Genomic DNA, 18,931 nt, shown 5'->3' on the forward strand with positions numbered 1-18,931 from the left:
TTTGTTGTTAGCCCAGCTAGCATGGACACTGACAGTTGTGAATCTGATGCAGTCGAAGAGATACTGCCCCTTTACCTGGAAAGCACCGAACGAACAACAGACGGGGACGTTGGACCATCGAAGAGGTGAAAATATGATGATAACTACATTGATTTGGGGTTCACTTAAACTCAGCAAAAAAATAAATGTCCCTTTTTCAGGACCCTGTCTTACAAAGATAATTCGTAAAAATCCAAATAACTTCATAGATCTTGATTGTTAAGGGTTTAAACACTGTTTCCCATGCTTGTTCAATGAACCATAAGCAATTAATGAACATACACCTGTGGAACGGTCGTTAAGACACTAACAGCTTACAGACGGTAGGCAATTAAGGTCACAGTTATGAAAACTTAGGACACTAAAGAGGCCTTTCTAACGACTCTGAAAAACACTAAAAGAAAGATGCCCAGGGTCACTGCTCATCTGCGTGAACGTACCTTAGGCATGCTGCAAGGAGGCATGAGGACTGCAGGGCAATAAATTGCAATGTCCGTATGTCCGTACTGCGAGACGTCTAAGACAGCGCTACAGGGAGACAGGATGGACAGCTGATCGTCCTCGCAGTGGCAGACCACGTGTAACAACACTGGCACAGAATCGGTACATCCGATCATCACACCTGCGGAACAGGTACAGGATGGCAACAACAACTGCCCGAGTTACACCAGGAACGCACAATCACTCCATCAGTGCTCAGACTGTACGCAATAGGCTGAGAGAGGCTGGACTGAGGGCTTGTAGGCCTGTTGTAAGGAAGGGTCTTCACCAGACATCACCGGCAACAACGTTGCCTATGGGCACAAACCCACCGTCACTGGACCAGACACGACTGGCAAAAAGTGCTATTCACTGACAAGTTGCAGTTTTCTCACACCAGAGGTGATGGTCGGATCCACGTTTATCGTCGAAGGAATGAGCGTTACGCTAGAAGCGTATTATATGGTGAGCTACCGAGTGGCTAGGACAGGCAAGCCCCATACAATTGTGGAGGACTTGGCTGGGACGATGCTGGGGGAAAAGGCCAAAAAAAACTATACATACAATGTCTCCATCAAACAACACTGTTTCACAACGCATCAGTGACATGACTTTGCGTACAAGCCAATGAATTCTATGCGTTACAGCTGCATGAGTCAGCAGATGTGGCGGGCCTGGCACATCTTCTGGTATACAGTTGAAGTCGGAAGTTTACATACACTTAGGTTGGAGTGGTTGAAACTCGTTAATAACAAACTATAGTTTTGGCAAGTCGGTTAGGACATCTACTTTGTGCATGACACAAGTGATTTTTCCAACAATTGTTTACAGACAGATTATTTCACTTATAATTCACTGTATGACAATTCTAGTGGGTCAGAAGTTTACATACACTAAGTTGACTGTGCCTTTAAACAGCTTGGAAAAATCCAGTAAATGATGAAGCTTCTGATAGGCTAATTGACCAAATTTGAATCAATTGGAGGTGTACCTGTGGATGTATTTCAAGGACTACCTTCAAACTCTGTGCCTCTTGGCTTGACATCATGGGAAAATCAGAATAAATCAGCCAAGACCTCAGAAAACAAATTCTGGTTCACAAGTCTGGTTCATCCTTGGGAGCAATTTCCAAATGCCTGAAGATACTACGTTCATCTGTACAAACAATAATACCCAAGTATAAACATCATGGGACCACGCAGCTGTCATACCGCTCAAGAAGGAGACACGTTCGGTTTCCTAGAGATTAATGTATTTTGGTGCGAAAAGTGCAAATCAATCCCAGAAAAACAGCAAAGGACCATGTGAAGATGCTGTAGGTAACGGATACAAAAGTATCTATATCCACAGTAAAACAAGTCCTATTTTGACATAACCTGAAAGGCCGCTCAGCAAGGAAGAAGCCACTGCTCCAAAACCGCCATAAAAACAGCCAGACTACAGTTTGCAACTGCACATGGGGGCAAAGATTGTACTTTTTGGAGAAATGTCCCCTGGTCCGAGGAAACAAAAATAGAACTGTTTGACCATAATGACCATCGTTATGTTTGGAGGAAAAAGGAGGAAGCTTGCAAGCCGAAGAACACCATCCGAACCATGAAGCACGGGGGTGGCAGCATCATGTTGTGGGGGTGCTTTGCTGCAGGAGGGACTGGTGCATTTCACAAAATAGATGGCAACATGAGGATGGAAAATGATGTGGATATATTGAAGCAACATCTTAAGACATCAGTCAGGAAGTTAAAGCTTGGTTGCAAATGGGTCTTCCAAATGGACAATGACCCCAAGCATACTTCCAAAGTTGTGGCAAAATGGCTTAAGTACAACAAGTGGTAACATGCGTGCAAGCAGTTGCTCCTGACGCCACTTGGGTACACTGCAGTATCCACCAAGAGGCTTTTGCTGCCAAGGGAATGCCTGAAAGCTTGAAAGACGTTTTGGACACTACAGTGAAAATGGGTAACTTTGTTAAAGCAAGGCCCCTGAATTCTCGTGTATTTTCTGCACTATGCAATGATATGGGCACCGACCATGTAACACTTTTACAACATACAGATAGATGTGCGCTGGTTATCAAGGGGTGAAGTATTTACACTTTTTTTTAATTGAGAGACAAGCTTAAAGTTTTCTTTACTGACCATAATTTTCACTTGTCTGACCGCTTGCATGATGATGAGTTTCTCACACGGCTGGCCTATTTGGGTGATGTTTTTTCTCACCTGAATAATCTGAATCTAGAATTACAGGGACTCTCTGCAACTATATTCAATGTGCGGGACAAAATTGAGGCTATGATTAACAAGTTGGAGCAATTCTCTGTCTGCATTAATTAACAAGGACAACACACAGGTCTTTCCATCATTTGTATGATTTTTTTGTGTGCAAATGACCTCAAGCTTACTGACAATGTGATATAGCAAAGCACCTGGGAGAGTTGGTTGCGCAATTACGCAGGTACTTTCCCAACATGGATGACACAAACAATTGGATTCGTTATCCCTTTCATACTCTGCCTTCAGTCCACTTACCGATATTTGAACAAGAGAGCCTCATCAAAATTGCAGCAAGCGGTTCTATGAACATTTTTAATTTAATCAGAAGCCACTGCAGATTTCTGGTTTGGGCTGCGCTCAGAGTATCCTGACTTGGCAAATCGCGCTGTTACTGATGCCCTTTGCAACCACGTACCTATGTGAGAGTGGATTCTCGGCCGTCACTAAAATAAAAAATAAATACAGGCACAGACTGTGTGTGGAAAATAATTTAAGACTGAGAGACTCTCCAGTACAACCCAACAGTGCAGAGTTATGTGCATCCTTTCAAGAACACCCTTCTCATTAACGTGATGAGTTTTTCACAATTTTCGATGAATAAATAAAGTTGTAACTGTAAGATGGCTAAATAAAGAGCAAAATGATTGATTATTATTATATTACTTGTGCCTTGGTCCTATAAGAGCTCTTTGTGTCACAACCTGGCTTGTGGGAAGTGACAAACTCACACTAATTCTTATGTTTAATACATTTATTGTATTGTGTGTGGCAGGCTTACAATGATGGCAAAAAACAGCATTTGAGAGTGCGCTGACCCTGGTGCTAGAGGGGGTACGCAGCTGGAGGTTGAGTGTTTGAAGGTGTACGTACGGGACTATAAAAAGTTTGGGAATCACTGGTATAGATGAAAGGGAGAAGACAGGTTAAAGAAGGATTTTTAAGCCTTGAGACATGGATTGTGTATGTGTGCCATTCAGAGGGTGAATGGGCAAGACAAAATATTTAAATGCCTTTTGAATGTGATATGATACTAGGTTCCAGGCCCACTAGTTTATGTCAAGAACATGTTATTTCTCCAACCTTGTGAAAGTGACAAACTGGCCCATTTTCATTTTCGTCAAAAACAACTTTATATCAAAGGACTGTTAGACCTGATGACGTGTTTCTGAGCTTAGCTAGCCAACGTCGCCATGACATCACCTACAAGTGTGATCAGGGATTTTTATTGGAGCGTCAGTTTCTGCCTATCTTCATACTGTTCATTTCTGCCTTTCGGACAACGACTCCCATTGTTAGGGCAGAGACATGAGCATCTTGCACTTATACCAGATTTGTATATAATGACGAATTCACCAGGAAGTGACATCACATTTACCTCTCACCTCTCACACCACAGATAGAACAATGAGCCAGATATTTCACCGGATGTATAAATGTGAAGCATCCTGTTGACATTTCCACTCACTAGCAAGTATGGTGATGAGAGGAAGCCCAATGGCCGGCAGTAGGAGCAGATGGCGCAAGATGGATTTTGGTCGACATTCTACAAATCTTGTCATCGATGAAACGGCAGGGGCGGCAGGTAGCCTGGTGGTTAGAGAGTTGGACTAGTAACCGAAAGGTTGCAAGATCGAATCCCGAGATGACAAGGTAAAAATCTGGCGTTCTGCCCCTGAACAAGGCAGTTAACTCACTGTTCCTACGCTGTCATTGAAAATAAGAATTTGTTCTTAACTGACTTGCCCAGTTAAATAAAGGTACAAAAAAAAACATTTGATCTCCATACAGCTTTCTGTTTTCAAACTATAATCTGTAACAAACTGAGTGTGCTACGTTTTGCAGACTTTACCCTTTGCCAGAGTTTAAGAAATGTGTTGTTTAGAAGGAGTGCAAGGGCTAATTGAGTTATTGCACACGTACACTTCAGAGTTAACGTTCCCTAACGGAAATATGCAAATAAATGCTAGAACATGCCAATAGGATCTCACTAGCTTGTGCTTGGTTCTGCCCACCTCCTTGCTTGTTCTGCCCACTATGATTCATTTGCTCTCATTGGAAACAACAGGCTCTGGTCTATCTTGGGCTAGTTATTACAAGTCTTAGCTCACACTCTCCTCTGTAGCCAAAATGGAAGGCACATGCTATTTCTTTGTAATGTGCAAATGTGCATGTAAGTCTCTAAAAAATAGTGAAATAACATTGTTAACTAAATGTTTTAATAGGTTTTATTACAATTTTGTAACGTTTATTTACCGAGTTGGAAAATGTGTTGACATTGTGCCAGTACTTAGCTAGTTAGCTAGCTAGCTACATTAGTGAGTGAAGGGGAAGAGCTAGCCAGCTAGCTTGACCACCACCTGCAGTAGCTAAAATAGTTATTGCTTTGAGTCTGAAATGGGGAATTGAATTTGAATGGTTTGAATATGGTTTGTCATCCATTAAAGAAAAGTCAAACTGTCTCCTTATTTCTCCTGGTTAGCCTATTGTAACTACAAAGTAATAAAAAAATGTAACTTTACATTGTTGCTTGCTCTTGGGTAAATACATTGTAAATACATGTATATCCCGTGTAACAACATTGTAATTACTGAGTTGGTTGTTAAATATGGTTACTTTGTACTGACAATGTAACAATCTTAACTAAAAGAGTTATACCTAATGTTGTCCTTTCTCCTAATTTTTCCTCGTTAGCCTATTGTCTGCAAAGGTTGTTACATTGTAACTACATAGTAATTATAAAGATTATACCCTACTGGGTTTCACGTTACATTAAGTTGCTTGCTCCTGGGTAGGTACATGACAATTACAAGTAGATCCTATGTAACTATAGTGTAACTATATTGTTCTAACGTTACACTTGATTTGGTATAGCCTTTGAGCCAGGTCATAACATAAGAATTAACAAATTGAAAATGACCGGTAGTTAATGGCAGGGTGTTCCTTGTTACCAGGTCTGAGCATATTTATCAACTCTGGTATTGCCATGTAATTGCATAGTAAAGACTATAACTCCTATGTTAACACAGTTATTACTGTGTTAGTTACGTAATAATAGGGGCAACTTAATGTAAAGGGTTACCGAAATGTTTCCCCCTCATGGCATTCTATGAGTTTCTCAGAGTTTAAATGGTCCTCTTCCTCTGCTTGTCTTCCAGATGTCTCACCCCTCTCCCTGCCTGGTCAAATCCCCTGGCATGCACTTTTTCCCAGAACCTTTTCCACTGGAGGACATCACAACACCACAGAGGACATCTCAGACTCCCAATGCCAAGAGCCCTCCATACCCTGCACCCACTATGTCCCCCATCCGCTCCCCTGTTTGTTCCCCCGTCCATTCCCCTATCTGCTCCCAGCCTGTCCCACTGCTCGAAACCGTTACCACCAAATCCCCTGTTAACTCTCCGTCATGCTCGTGTCCCCCGACAGGGAACCCGCTGTCTCCCATCTGTGCCCAGCCCCTGCCCTGCCAAGAGCCTTCCTCATCCCTCACCTCCGACACCCCCGTCAGGACTCAGCCTGTCCCTGCAGTCACCTCCACGCCGCTGGTCAAACCAGCCTCATCTGACAGGGCTATCCCCGAGCCACAAAAATCCCTAGACTCATCAGACCTGGAAACCCCTGTCAAGAAGACGGACATCATCGAGGAGTTCTGGCTGAAGAGTGCAGAGATCAGAAAGAGTCTGGGTCTCACCCCAATGGAACGTAGCAGCAGCAAATCCCCAGAGAAGAGTCCTGTTACTGTGGGTAGGGTTCCCACCCCGGACTCCTCTTCGCCCAAGTCCTACACCCCAGAGGACTTGTCGGAGCAGCTTTCCCCCTTCACCAGCCGCTCGGTAATCCGCAGGCTTAACATTACAGTGGAGGGCCAGGTCATCTCCCCTGTGGATCCCAAGAGCAAAGCCACAGATCAAAGGGACCTAAGCAGCAGCTCTGGCCTGGGCCTCAATGGCAGCACGACCACCAGCCAGACCAGCCAGGCAGCAAGCGACAGTTACAACACCTCCGACTCCACCATGCTCACCCCGCCCTCCAGCCCCCCGCCGCCCCCACCCAACGAGGAGCCAGCCACCCTAAGGCAGCAGCAGAAGCACCATGTCTCCTGGAACAATGGGATCGATGGCCCCACTACACCTGAGCCAGCCAAGGCAGCACCCACCAAGATCAAGAGCCCTGTGCCTGTACCGAGGACCCAACTCAGCCCTGTGTCTGTGCCCAAGCCTGCCCCCAGGGCTACACTGGTCACGTCACCAATCACAGCTCCGGTCAATGCTCCTGTGGTGATCATGAGACGGGAGAAGAGCAGCAAACCACGTCGGGAGGAGGTGAGGAAGTCATTCGTGGAATGCGTGGCAGAGATCCCGTTTGCAGACGACGTGGAGGACACGTATGACGAGCGGACGCCAGACACAACCATGGACAGGTTCTACACCCCACCCACAAGCAGGCCCAACAGGGAGAGGGAGAAACCTCCTTTTCACATGGCCCTGGTTATGGAGAATGGAACAGCCAATTTCCCCGGGAACCAGCAGGCCTCAAAAAACCATAAGGCACAGCAGTTCTCCCCTGAGGCCAAGGAAATAGCTGAAGAGCGGATGAGAGCCAGAGAGAAGTCAATCAAGAGCCAAGCTCTAAAAGATGCTATGGCCAAGCAGCTCAGCAAGATGAAAGAGACGGACATGGCCAAGGGCTCTGCCGCCACTGCTAAAGTGGTGTGGAACATGGCCTCATCAGAGACACCCGGAAAAAGTACTAAGAAGTTGTCCGGCTCGCCAAAGACATCTGCGGTGATTGCTCTGGAGTCAAAGAAGGCGGAGACTTTGCCAGAGCTTTTCTTCAGCATTCAGGTTAACAAGAGTCTGGACGGCTCGACTGTCTCCTCTGACGGCTCCACCTCGGGAGGCAAGAGCAAGAAGCGCAGCTCCCTTTTCTCGCCACGCAAGAACAAGAAGGAGAAGAAAGTCAAGAACGAGAGCCGGCTCTCCTACAAGCACGGTGCAGACGAGACGCCGTCGCCTCCCAAACACAAGTCCCTGTGGAAGGCAGTGTTCTCAGGGTACAAGAAAGACAAGAAGAAGAATAAGGATGACAAGTCGTGTCCCAGCACGCCGTCCAGCTCTACCACCAATGACTCAGGGAAGAAGAGATCATCTCCTCTCGGGAAGTCATCAGGTGAGACAGACAGAGAAACAAGGGAGTTCATGGAGCCTGTAGTTTACAATGGACCATACTGCACTGACTTGCTTAGAGCTTGATCAAGGCATTTGGTCTAGATATCAAATCAAATGTTATTTATCACATGTGCCAAATACAACAAGTGTAGACTTTACCGTGAAATGCTTACTTACGAGCCCTTTCCCAACAATGCAGTTAAAAAGTAAGACAATTTTCAAATAGTTATAAAGAAAATAGCATCAATAAAATAACACAAAATAACAATAACGAGGCTATACACAGGCTATATACAAGGAGTACCGCTACCGAGTCAGTGTACTGGGGTACGAATTAGTCGGGGTGGTTGATTGAGGTAATATGTACATGTAGGTTTGGTTAGGGGATTGATTGAAGTACTATGTACATGTAGGTAGGGGGTGAAAAGCAGAAAGTCTGGGTAGCCGTTTAACTGTTCAGCAGTCTTATGGCTTTGAGGTAAAAGCCTTTTGGTCAGTCTTTGGTTATATGTTCTAGGCTAGTTATTTTAGTTATGGTCACTTCAAGTCCATACAGAAATAACAGGTAGATATGCTGTCTTTGTTTGTTTCTCCATTCCAGATTTGAAGTCGCGCCGAAACCGGAGCTTCTCTGAGGACTCAGATCTGTCATGTGATGATGTGCTGGAGAGGTCGTCCCTGAAGTCTAAGGCAGATGTGAGTCATGTTATTTTCATCTATGATCAGTTCACTAATGAAAACCTCACCCCCACTGTGGTAATTTTTTTTGATTTCATATGATGATTTAAACTCTTAACCGAAGCGGCATATGACCTAGTGTCAGGAATTCAGAAGGAAATAATAGAGGAGAAAATGGAGAAGGAGAAAAAAATTGAGGGAAAGGGAAAAAGAAAGAGAGAAAAAATGAGAACGAGGTCGAGACCTTGATCGAATCATGAAGAATTCATAGAGGTACTACACCAGGTGCAACAGTGGGATGAACGCTTATGAATTTCAAACAAGCATCAAAATTCAAATGTTGAATGTCAATTACAATAACAGGTTTGAGGACTATATTTCACTAAATCACCTAAATTCTTATTTTTAACAGGAAGTTATTTAGAAGCCCTAACTCATCCCAAAACAGAATTATAAAAGTAATCAAAAAAAAGGTCTGGAGCTTTTCCATTTTCTACATATTGAATTGGAATTTTATTCTGTCTGCAAGCAAAGTATTATATTCACATTATAACTGGACTCGGGCATCGTCTAGGGTGGGAGTTGAATTTAATTAGTTTTGCTTATCATATTAGCGAATAATCAAAATATGCAGTGTCATTTGCATTTATTACGCTGAAATGGTTGAAATTCAAACTTGTTTAGTCCACTGCTGCTGTATTTGTGGAGGTTTATACAGTAGAATAGATGGATCTCAGTGCCAGAGGCACGCATTCATCATCCTAAACTTTTACACACTTTCCAAAGCAACTGGCAAGAAGGAAAGTGGTCTTTTCCTGTTGTTATTGTCTTGCCCATGGTTATGGTCACAACCGTCTCGGAACATGTGTTCCTGCATCAATGGGCATGACAAACATGCTCCAAGTTTCCTCATATTTTGGACCCAGGCACCTAGTCCTAAATCCTAATAGGCCCTCTGACGCTCAATGAGGAATACTAGGGCTCATTTAGTTCTGTGGTTAATTTAGTGTTTGTTGTTCTTTAGAGATGTGATGTTGAGTAGTGACCGTTCTGTGAGGTGAAGTAGTACATTTTCTTCTCATGGGAATAGTAGGTAGTCTATTGTCACCTATTTTTGGCTCAGACTGCTCTGCTGTTAGCTGTTCAGGTTAATCTATTTTTGGGCAATCCCTTAATATTAATTTAATCAACCGTTGTGCATCAATGTTTTTTTCATTTTGTCCCTTGGGTATCTATTTAAAAACAAAGAATTTAATTTAAATGTTCCATGAATAATTCCTGGTAGTAATGTTGATCCATAACTCATCATTGCACCCTCATCTTTGTGTAGGTGGGGGGCCTTTAACATTGCCTGTTTGGTTGTGTTAGTGATTGGGTTGACACGTGGGGGGTTTTGCCGATTAATACATTTAATCATTCCATTTGTTTGTTTGTTTTGTTTTGTCTTCCCCCAAGTCTGTTTATGTCCCTCACGCATTGGCGTTCAAGAGAGCGTACGCCACAAAGGTAGTGTGTGCATACATGTCCATTGACCCACGTCATATCACCCCTGTGCATGCGCCAACCGTTGCACTTCTATCCTAACCCTCTCTTTCCATTTTGCCCCAGCGGTCAATTTGACCGCCTAACTTACCCCCTCCCCCGCTGGAAGTAAACACTACTGCACTCCTTACTTTTCTGGTCACAATGAATGACAACTTTCCAATATGGCCGTCCATGTTTTTTCTTTGTCTTCTCTGGTCGGGTGTCAATCAGCTTATCTTTGGTCTGTACTGGTCTGATGTTAACCAACCCAGTGTTCTCCAGTGCTGCTATCGGATCCACTTGGATTCCAGCTACCTTTCCTTGTTATAGTCTACTTCTCTATACTACTATCGCTTTTCCTATATTGCTCCAGCTTTTTAGTGCAGAAGAATAATAACCGAAAGATGACAAATTGACATGGACAACTCATAAAATATCCATATATTTCCATACATTTCTGAGAATTTATAGACTGGGGAAATAATACAAGTGTGAAATATTGTACAAGGAAATCTAAGGTATCTCAGACATTTGTAGTTTTATGTGTATTTATGTCTGTTCAGTTTTAATTGTGGGGCTTGTCCTAGCTTTGTCCTAGCTATGCCATTTCTAGAATTGGTGATCTCTTCTTGTACTCTCAATGGTAATCTTTGGTATAATGGATAGCCACCTCTCAGAAAGAAACACCAGTTTGCTATTTACTCCCATTGTGGGGATGGAGAGCTATTGTTCTCTCCCATAGGAGAAGGCTCCTCTGGGGTTTCATATAGTATAATGTAATCTACAATCTATCAGTCACCCCTAGCTGGTTTCTCCCCTGTAGAAAGCGTTCTGTGAAGGTCTTCTGAGCATTCTGTGAACTTGTGAGGTTCCGCTGTCCTGTATATGAAGGGCTTGGTTCCCTCGGAGCCTGAGGGAGCACCTCTCTAAAGGCCTCTAACACGGTGTAATGTTGTTACAGAAAACCTACACAGAGGAGGAGCTCAATGCCAAGCTGACACGGAGGGTACAGAAAGCTGCCCGGCGACAGGCCAAGCAGGAGGAGTTGAAGAGGCTGCACAGAGCCCAGGTAAATAGTCAATAGGATATGTTGTTTTGGAAGAAAATGTAGTTGGTGGAGTATGGATCTTGTGTATGAGTCCACAGAAGGGTCCAACTTGCGAACCAAGACCGCTGTGAATTTTGAATGATTTTGGCAAGCCCAGTTTCATGTCTTTGAAGATCATCAAAACAGAACTTCATGCAGAGATCAATACAATACTAATTAGCTATGCACCCTCGGTGTTACTGCTTATTAATATTTTATAAGACAAAAAGTATGCCTTTTTACCAAAGAACAAAACCAATCCAACTTTTAAAAGTTAATTATTAAGAGGGTTTCAGACATGAACTTTAAACTCTTTAACTTTAAACTAAAGTTTTTAGTCCAGGGAACTGTCAGTTCATTGAAATATTATGAATATGTGTGCAATGAGACACTCCATGTTTGTGTATGTTCGTGTGTGTGTGTTCATATGTGTGGGTTCTGGCCTGTCGTTCCTCCCTCGGATAATTCAGAGGGTTAGGGTTAAGTTTACTCCACATTTCACTCCGTTTATCTATGTTCGTGTATGCACGTAGGTGGAGTGGGATTTTTGGAGTAGCGGACACATTTTGGTAACATAATATCCTCGCCGGTCCTATTCACATTGGGGAAAGAGCAACATTTTTTATTTTGTGAAAGCAAGGAAGAGTTTCCTTTGCTAGTAGTAGATAGCTGGCAGCAGCTTGGCTAAAAACATTGCAAGCTAGCTATCCTTTTTAGCTTCCCACATCGCCATGTGAAATAATAATATTTATAATAAAAAAATATGCTCTGGCAAATATTCTGATACTTGCCTGTGTAACCTAAAACAATATACCAGTTTGATATGCTGATTTGTGTATTTATTCCCATATCAGCTAAAAATCGAAAGTCATCATGTTTTGGTCACGGAGAAAAATCACATGGCTAGCAGCATGTTCTACTATTTCACAATAGCCTGTGATCACTAGGTATTACTTCCCAACAAAATAGGTTATTAAGCTTTAGTGTGTGTGTGCGTGTGTTCTGAATTGTTCTCTGGCATGTCGTTGCTCCCTCAGATCATCCAGAGACAGCTGGAGCAGGTGGAGGAGAAGCAAAGACAGCTGGAGGAGAGGGGCGTGGCCGTAGAGAAAGCCCTGCGAGGGGAAGCAGGTACCCATCTGTCACTCACTTCTTCTTTTTCTGATTGGGTTACATCCCCCCCAGGGTCCACACATGGGGTGGGATCATACTTGTTACGAAGTGGATACGGATATGGAGTTTCTTTATCCCAGTTTTCCCAGGCTAAAAATATGGATATTTCTGCTCATGTGCAGGATTTAGTTTTTTGTATCAGTGTGCCCACTCCACTGCCACTCCCTCCTCCTTGATCACCTTTGTCTGGTCATTGGTGTAGCCTACAGACTTTATGTTGTGCACAAAACTGTTCGAACTCTTGCATTCCCTCAGTAGGCTATTAAGCATAAGCGCAATTTCCTACAAACGTCATGTTGTACACTAAATTGTTCCAAATATTGCATTCCATTTCTCAGTAAGCATAAGCCTGATTTCATGTTCTTTTTTCAGGAGGTGAGGAGGCTATATGCAGTTATTTACATGTATTACTCAAAATTCAGTATTGCAAACATATGAAACATATAAACAAATCAGTATATCAAACATACTTACGACACAAACAGTCTAGCGATTTCATGTTCTTCTTAGCTGATGAGGTACATGCAGCTATTTACTCTCGCGAATAAACCAGCATATGCAGCATAACTATGGCACCGGTTGATACTAAATGAACTTCCCATTGTCCGACTCTTTTTACCGGTCCGGATACACGCTTAGCTGCCTAGAACGTTCGGCTGCCCAGGTGTGGAACGTAGCAAGACAAAGATATGCAGTAAAATTAGCGATTGAATGTTATCATCATTGCAAACAAGCTGTGCAGGAAGACAGGCAGTCAAGTAGTGTTCTTTTTTCAGGAACTAGGATGTGGCAGAAACTATAAAGATGCAGTGCGTTCAGAAAGTATTCAGACCCCTCACCTTTTTCCACGTTTTGTTATGTTAGTCTTATTCTAAAATTGATTAAATGGTATTTTTTTGCAAATGTATTAAACCTAAAAAACTGTTCACATTTAGATAAGTATTCAGACCCTTTACTCAGTACTTTTACATTTTTCGGTGCCCTTCCCCAGGTCTGTGCCTGTTTTTGCTTTGTTATTATGGAGTATTGTGTGTTGAATGAGGATTTAAAAAACTATTTAATGTATTTTAGAATAAGGCTGTACTGAAACAAAATGTGGAAAAAGGGGTCTGAATAATTTCTGAATGCACTGTAAGCCTACATCAACACACAAAACACGGATTATTTTTGCTCCAAAGTGTTGGGGGTGACTGCAATATTTAGTTACAACAGACCGACAGAGAAGAACAGACAGCTGTTCAGAAATATGAGGCAGAGACATAGCCAACATCATCATGGTTCAGAAGAGGGTGAGTAAAGAGTGAAATATGGAGGTGGAGTCAATGGTGGAAAAAGTACCCAATTGTCATACTTGAGTAAAAGTAAAGATACTGTAATAGAAAATGACTGAAGTGAAAGTACCTCGTCTAAAAGTATTTGGTTTTAAATTTTCTTAAGAATGAATCATTTCAAATTCCTTATTATGCAAACCAGATAGCACCGTTTTATTTTTTAAATGTATGGATAGCCAGGGGCACACGGCAACACTCAAACATCATTTACAAACAAAGCATGTGTGTTTAGTGAGTCCGTCAGATCAGAGGCACTAGAGATGACCAGGGATGTTCTCTTGATAAGTGCATGAATGGACCATTTTCCTGTCCTGCTAAGCATTCTAAATGTAACGAGTACTTTTGGGTGTCAGGGGAAATATATGGAGTAAAAAGTCCATTATTTTCTTTTGGAATGTAGTGAAGTGAAAGTAAAATAGTAAAGTACAGACTCCAAAAACGACTTAGTGTTTTCAATGAAGTACTTTACACAACTGGGGGGAGTGTGCGCAGCAGCTACGTTAGAAAAATGAATGTGTGCGTAAAATAACACATGCAGAACGTGATCTGGATCCTTAGCTTTAAGAGAGAATTTTCTGTATCCATAGCCACTGCCTACTTTTTAAATGTTGGGATTGGGGAATGAGTTTGGAGCTTTTCATTCAGTTTGTTGATGTAGTGTCCTAGTTGGGTGGAGATGATCCTCTTCAACAGTTGAATATGTTAATCTCTGTTTTTATGGTAATACATTTATGTAAGTTATACGCTAATTGTATGTTAATTACATTCTAGATCTGTAAATACAGAATCAATTCAAGCATTCTCAAGTACTGTTACTGAGGGGTTATTATCTATGTACCACATTTCCTCTAAACGGGCATTGACCTCCCCTTTATGTAGAAAAAGTAGCTGGGGTAGCAGCAATTCTGCTTATCTTTCTTGCTTGAGAGTATCCAAACTATACTTTTCATAAAACCAGTTGCCCTGGTTTAGCAGTGAATGAAAGTATATTCTTAAATTTGTAGAAATCCTCATCTAAGTTAATCTTGTATCTAGATATGCAGTGTCTAGACACTGGTGGTATCTCTTACTCTGAAACAATACATTCACACTGTGCAAGACAAGGGACTATCACAGACATCAGAACTTTCACTGTGATGAAGTCATTCTTGTTTACTGTAGAACATTACACAATACAATGCTAACAACTTTTAAATAGGGTTTCAAGGCATGCAAAGTATAGCATAAATAGAGACAATTTTGTAAGTCTCAAAATAATCTATAATTATTGGTAACCTATGTGAACTATATAAACTGGTGAATGCTCGCAGTGCTTTCAGAAAGTATTCACACCCCTTGACCAACCCCCCCCCCCCCCCCCCCATAACTTTTACAGCCTGAATTTGAATTAAAATGTATTAAATTGAGATATTGTGTCACTGGTCAACAAACAATAGCCCATAATGTCAAAGCCCATAATGTCAAAGTAGAATTATGTTTTTTAGATATTTTTTTTGCAATTTAGCGAATTAATAAAAAGTGCAACCCCTTTGTTATTGCAAGCCTAAATACGTTCAGGAGTAAAGATTTGCTTAACAAGTGACAAATTAAGTTGTATGGACTTACTGTGTGCAATAATAGTGTTTATCAGAATTATTTAATGACTACCTCGTCTCTGTACCCTACACATACAATTATATGAAAGGTCGTTCAGTCGAGCAGTGAATTTCAAACACAGATTAAATCACAAAGTCCAGGGAGGTTTTCCAACACCTCGCAAAGAAGGGCACCTATTGGTAGACGGGTAAAAAAAAGGAATAGAAGCAGACATTGAATATCCCTTTGAGCATGGTGAAGTTATTAATTACACTTTGGATGGTGTATCAATACGCCCAGTCACTACAAATATGTCACTTCAAACATACAGGCGTCCTTCCAACCACTCAGGAAAAAACGTTCAGGGATTTCACCATGAGGTGAATGGTGACTTTAAAACCGCTACAGAGTTTAATGGCTGTGATAAGAGAAAGCAGAGGATGGATCAACAACATTCTTAGTTACTCCACAATACTAACCTAAATCACAGAGTGAATTTTCTCTCAAGTGGACTTTAACCTCTCTGTCGTCTACGCTTTCAAAGGACTGTATAAGGGGACTTATTGTACTTTATCAAAACATCAGACTCACTGTAGTTAATACAACACCCATACTGTACTCTAATTGTTTCTGTCGGTCATCGTCTGAGCTGCATGCGATTTGGAGAATGTCTTTGTGTTTCGACATAGATTTGTGTGTGCTCACATTGGATGTGTTTGTCCACATAGCCTCATATGGAAGGGTTTCTGTTTACCAAGACTGAATACAATTGTGGCCAAGGGCATACATATGCTACATTGCATTGATGTATTGGTATGGTTACCAATCAAAAGTGGGAATACTACTGTACATATAAGACATCTTAACCCACTACACCCTTGTGGTTGATATGGTGTATGCCTACTCTAAAGCATCAGTGTATCAGATGAGTGAGTCACCGGTACCGTGACACTCCATACCTGGTGTTGCCTCACACACACATAGTTAATGTCTCATACACAGAGGCAGTACACAGCCTTACAGGAAATATATGTAGCCACCCTATCATTACGGAAAAGTAAAAGCCAATATGTGTACTTGACTGCATATGTATTGTGGTGAGTACTTGTGTACATGTTTGAACTGTGTGTGGTTGTGGTGTGTGTGTGTGCAAGCATGTGCATGACCATCTTGTTGCAGATTGGTGTTGCCCAGTGGAGGATGTGTGTGTACAATAACTCATATCTCTAATATATCCCTGTTGTAGACTATTGGGGAGAGTCTAATTACAGTGAAATCATGGACTTGCATCTGGGCGGTATGTATTTCAAATCTGTCGCTTCCAAATAACTAACAGCTAACCCACCTATATCTGACTTTCCCTTCTATAGTACTGGTCTGGAGCTTGTCTCCTCAGAGCTGCATCCCCTGCTGCGGCAGAAGCCTAGTCACTCTCAGATCCCTCCAGTATCACTTCTAATAGAAACTTAGCGCACACACAGTCAGAAAGATCACACACTTTTTTTTCCCCCCTTTTCTTGTTAAGATCATTTTCACACACTCTTTGATCATTTTAATGTTCATTTCACTGCATTGATTACATCAGTGGTTCCCAAACTGTGGGGCGTTAAACGTACTCTTGAAGGTTGTAATAGTAGAATGCGCAAGGTGTAATTTCGAAATGAGGTAGTACGTCATCAGTTCCTCTTGTCATATCAGTCATTGTATACGTTACTTAGAGAGCTATTTATAACTTGTCAGAAATGTCCAGATCAAGTAGCCCATGTCAGCTAATGGTTTTTTTTGCCCATAAATATTGTTGTAGTTGTTTAAGTCACAAAATGTATAGAATTGCAAGAAAATTAAAATCTGAACAATTTTCTTTGCATCCCATGGCAAAATGTGTAGAATTGCATCCCATGGCAAAATGTGTAGAATTGCATCCCATCCCAAAATGTGTAGAATTGCATCCCATGGCAAAATGTGTAGAATTGCAGGAAATAGACATGGCACTTGCACAGTATGTTCCCCAATGCTGGAAGGGGGTCCCTGAGTGGAAAAAGCTTGGGAACCCCTAGATTACATAATAACATCTATGCATTGGAGTAGTGTACAAGTATAATAACTAGGAAAGCATTTAGTAAAGAACACACACGCTAACATTTTTTTTAACCTTTATTTAACTAGGCAAGTCAGTTAAGAACAAATTCTTATTTTCAATGACAGCCTAGGAACAGTGGGTTAATTGCCTGTTCAGGGGCAGAACGGCAGATTTGTACCATGTCAGCTCTGGGATTTGAACTTGCAACCTTCCGGTTACTAGTCCAATGCTCTAACCACTAGGCTAGGTGGCAGGGATAATGTTAAAGTAGAAACACACACGCACACGCACACACGCACAGCACAGCACCCTGCCCCTTACTGACCCCAAAACTCCTGGCCCTTGGCTAGCCTTAGAGCTGTGCTGCTGTATCCCTGTAGTCCCAGCTCTGGTGCTGCTGTATCCCTGTAGTCCCAGCTCTGGTGCTCGTGCTCTTCTGACTCTCCCATACCTGCCCTGTTGCATAACTCCCTGTAATATACGTGTCTGTGCTGAAAAGCAGTGTTTGGTCTTGACCCCTCATAGCCATCCTATTCACATTGTGTGTGTATCCAAAATGGCCTATTCCCTATATATTGCACTACTTTTGACCATGGCCCGATATTACGCACTACTGGGTATGGGCCCTGGTCTAAACTAGTGTCCCATATATGGCCATTTGGCTCTGGTAAATAGTAGTGCACTACATAGGTAACAGGGTGCCATTTTGGATGCTACCTGTGATTGTCCAAAAGAGTCTGTATTAGTGACCCAGCGTGGATATGGTGTCTTGACTGTCTGACTGTCCCGCTCTCTGTGATGATGTTGTAGTTGTCACCCATTAGAAAGGAGATGGCATGGAGTGTTGTAACACTGGAAAAATCTATCTGGTCATTGTCCCCCAATAGTGTGATCATATTCACTATGTGGTTTATAGACCCTCGGTACAATTGCATGCAACAATTATAAATGTTTCGGTTTTTGAGTAAATCGCAGCAAGTTAAATGAGGCATCCATTGAAGGTAAGTATTTCTGAAATTGAAGAGAGACACCATTGCCACTTGGTTTGATCTTCCAAACTGAATGCAGTATGTGTCTGATGGTCTCAAGCTTCTGGGCTGTGGAGGACACGGTATACATGGTCGGCATTCTGCAACTTTGGCCTGATACAGTGTTACCCTGTCTGGTGACGTGAATTGGACTGGCTTCCATCTAGCTGGCACTGGCCAAATCATGAACTGAAACACAGGCTATTGAGGGAAGCAGCATGGCTGTGCTGTGTGTGCAGCAGCCCTGCAGGGGGTGCTAAAAGCTAACAAAGGAAACTGCTGTCATGCTCTCGCTTTTGGCCAGCAGGGTTGACTGCAGTGACACATCTTATCTATCACTCCATTTACAACCATAATCACTTCAAATAGGCACGCTAGTTTCACAATGATTCTCAATGATTTGGTACTTTACATACACATTATAATAAATAACTGTGGTTTTATGATGAGGTATGAGGCAGAACCATTGCACTTTAAAATCTCACAGCAGTGAGT

At 42.2% G+C, this 18,931-nt stretch overlaps 1 protein-coding gene across 11 annotated transcripts in view; it reads left to right on the plus strand.

Annotated features, from left to right (window-relative positions):
* The window catches only part of LOC139374107 (protein-methionine sulfoxide oxidase mical3a-like), a 112,885-nt gene that overhangs the window by 85,481 nt on the left and 8,473 nt on the right, over positions 1 to 18,931 (plus strand). For 10 of the 11 annotated variants that reach the window (XM_071115161.1, XM_071115174.1, XM_071115114.1 and 7 more), the window contains 5 exons: positions 5,948 to 7,961; positions 8,562 to 8,656; positions 10,094 to 10,144; positions 11,124 to 11,231; positions 12,287 to 12,380. In XM_071115161.1, the coding sequence (XP_070971262.1) occupies positions 5,948 to 7,961; positions 8,562 to 8,656; positions 10,094 to 10,144; positions 11,124 to 11,231; positions 12,287 to 12,380 (2,362 nt within the window). Of the gene's footprint in view, positions 1 to 5,947; positions 7,962 to 8,561; positions 8,657 to 10,093; positions 10,145 to 11,123; positions 11,232 to 12,286; positions 12,381 to 16,574; positions 16,626 to 18,931 lie in introns of all 11 variants that reach the window. The other variant, XM_071115106.1, reaches the window with a different exon arrangement.

Source organism: Oncorhynchus clarkii, chromosome 2, assembly GCF_045791955.1.
Source record: "Oncorhynchus clarkii lewisi isolate Uvic-CL-2024 chromosome 2, UVic_Ocla_1.0, whole genome shotgun sequence".
NCBI classification, from domain to species: domain Eukaryota; kingdom Metazoa; phylum Chordata; class Actinopteri; order Salmoniformes; family Salmonidae; genus Oncorhynchus; species Oncorhynchus clarkii.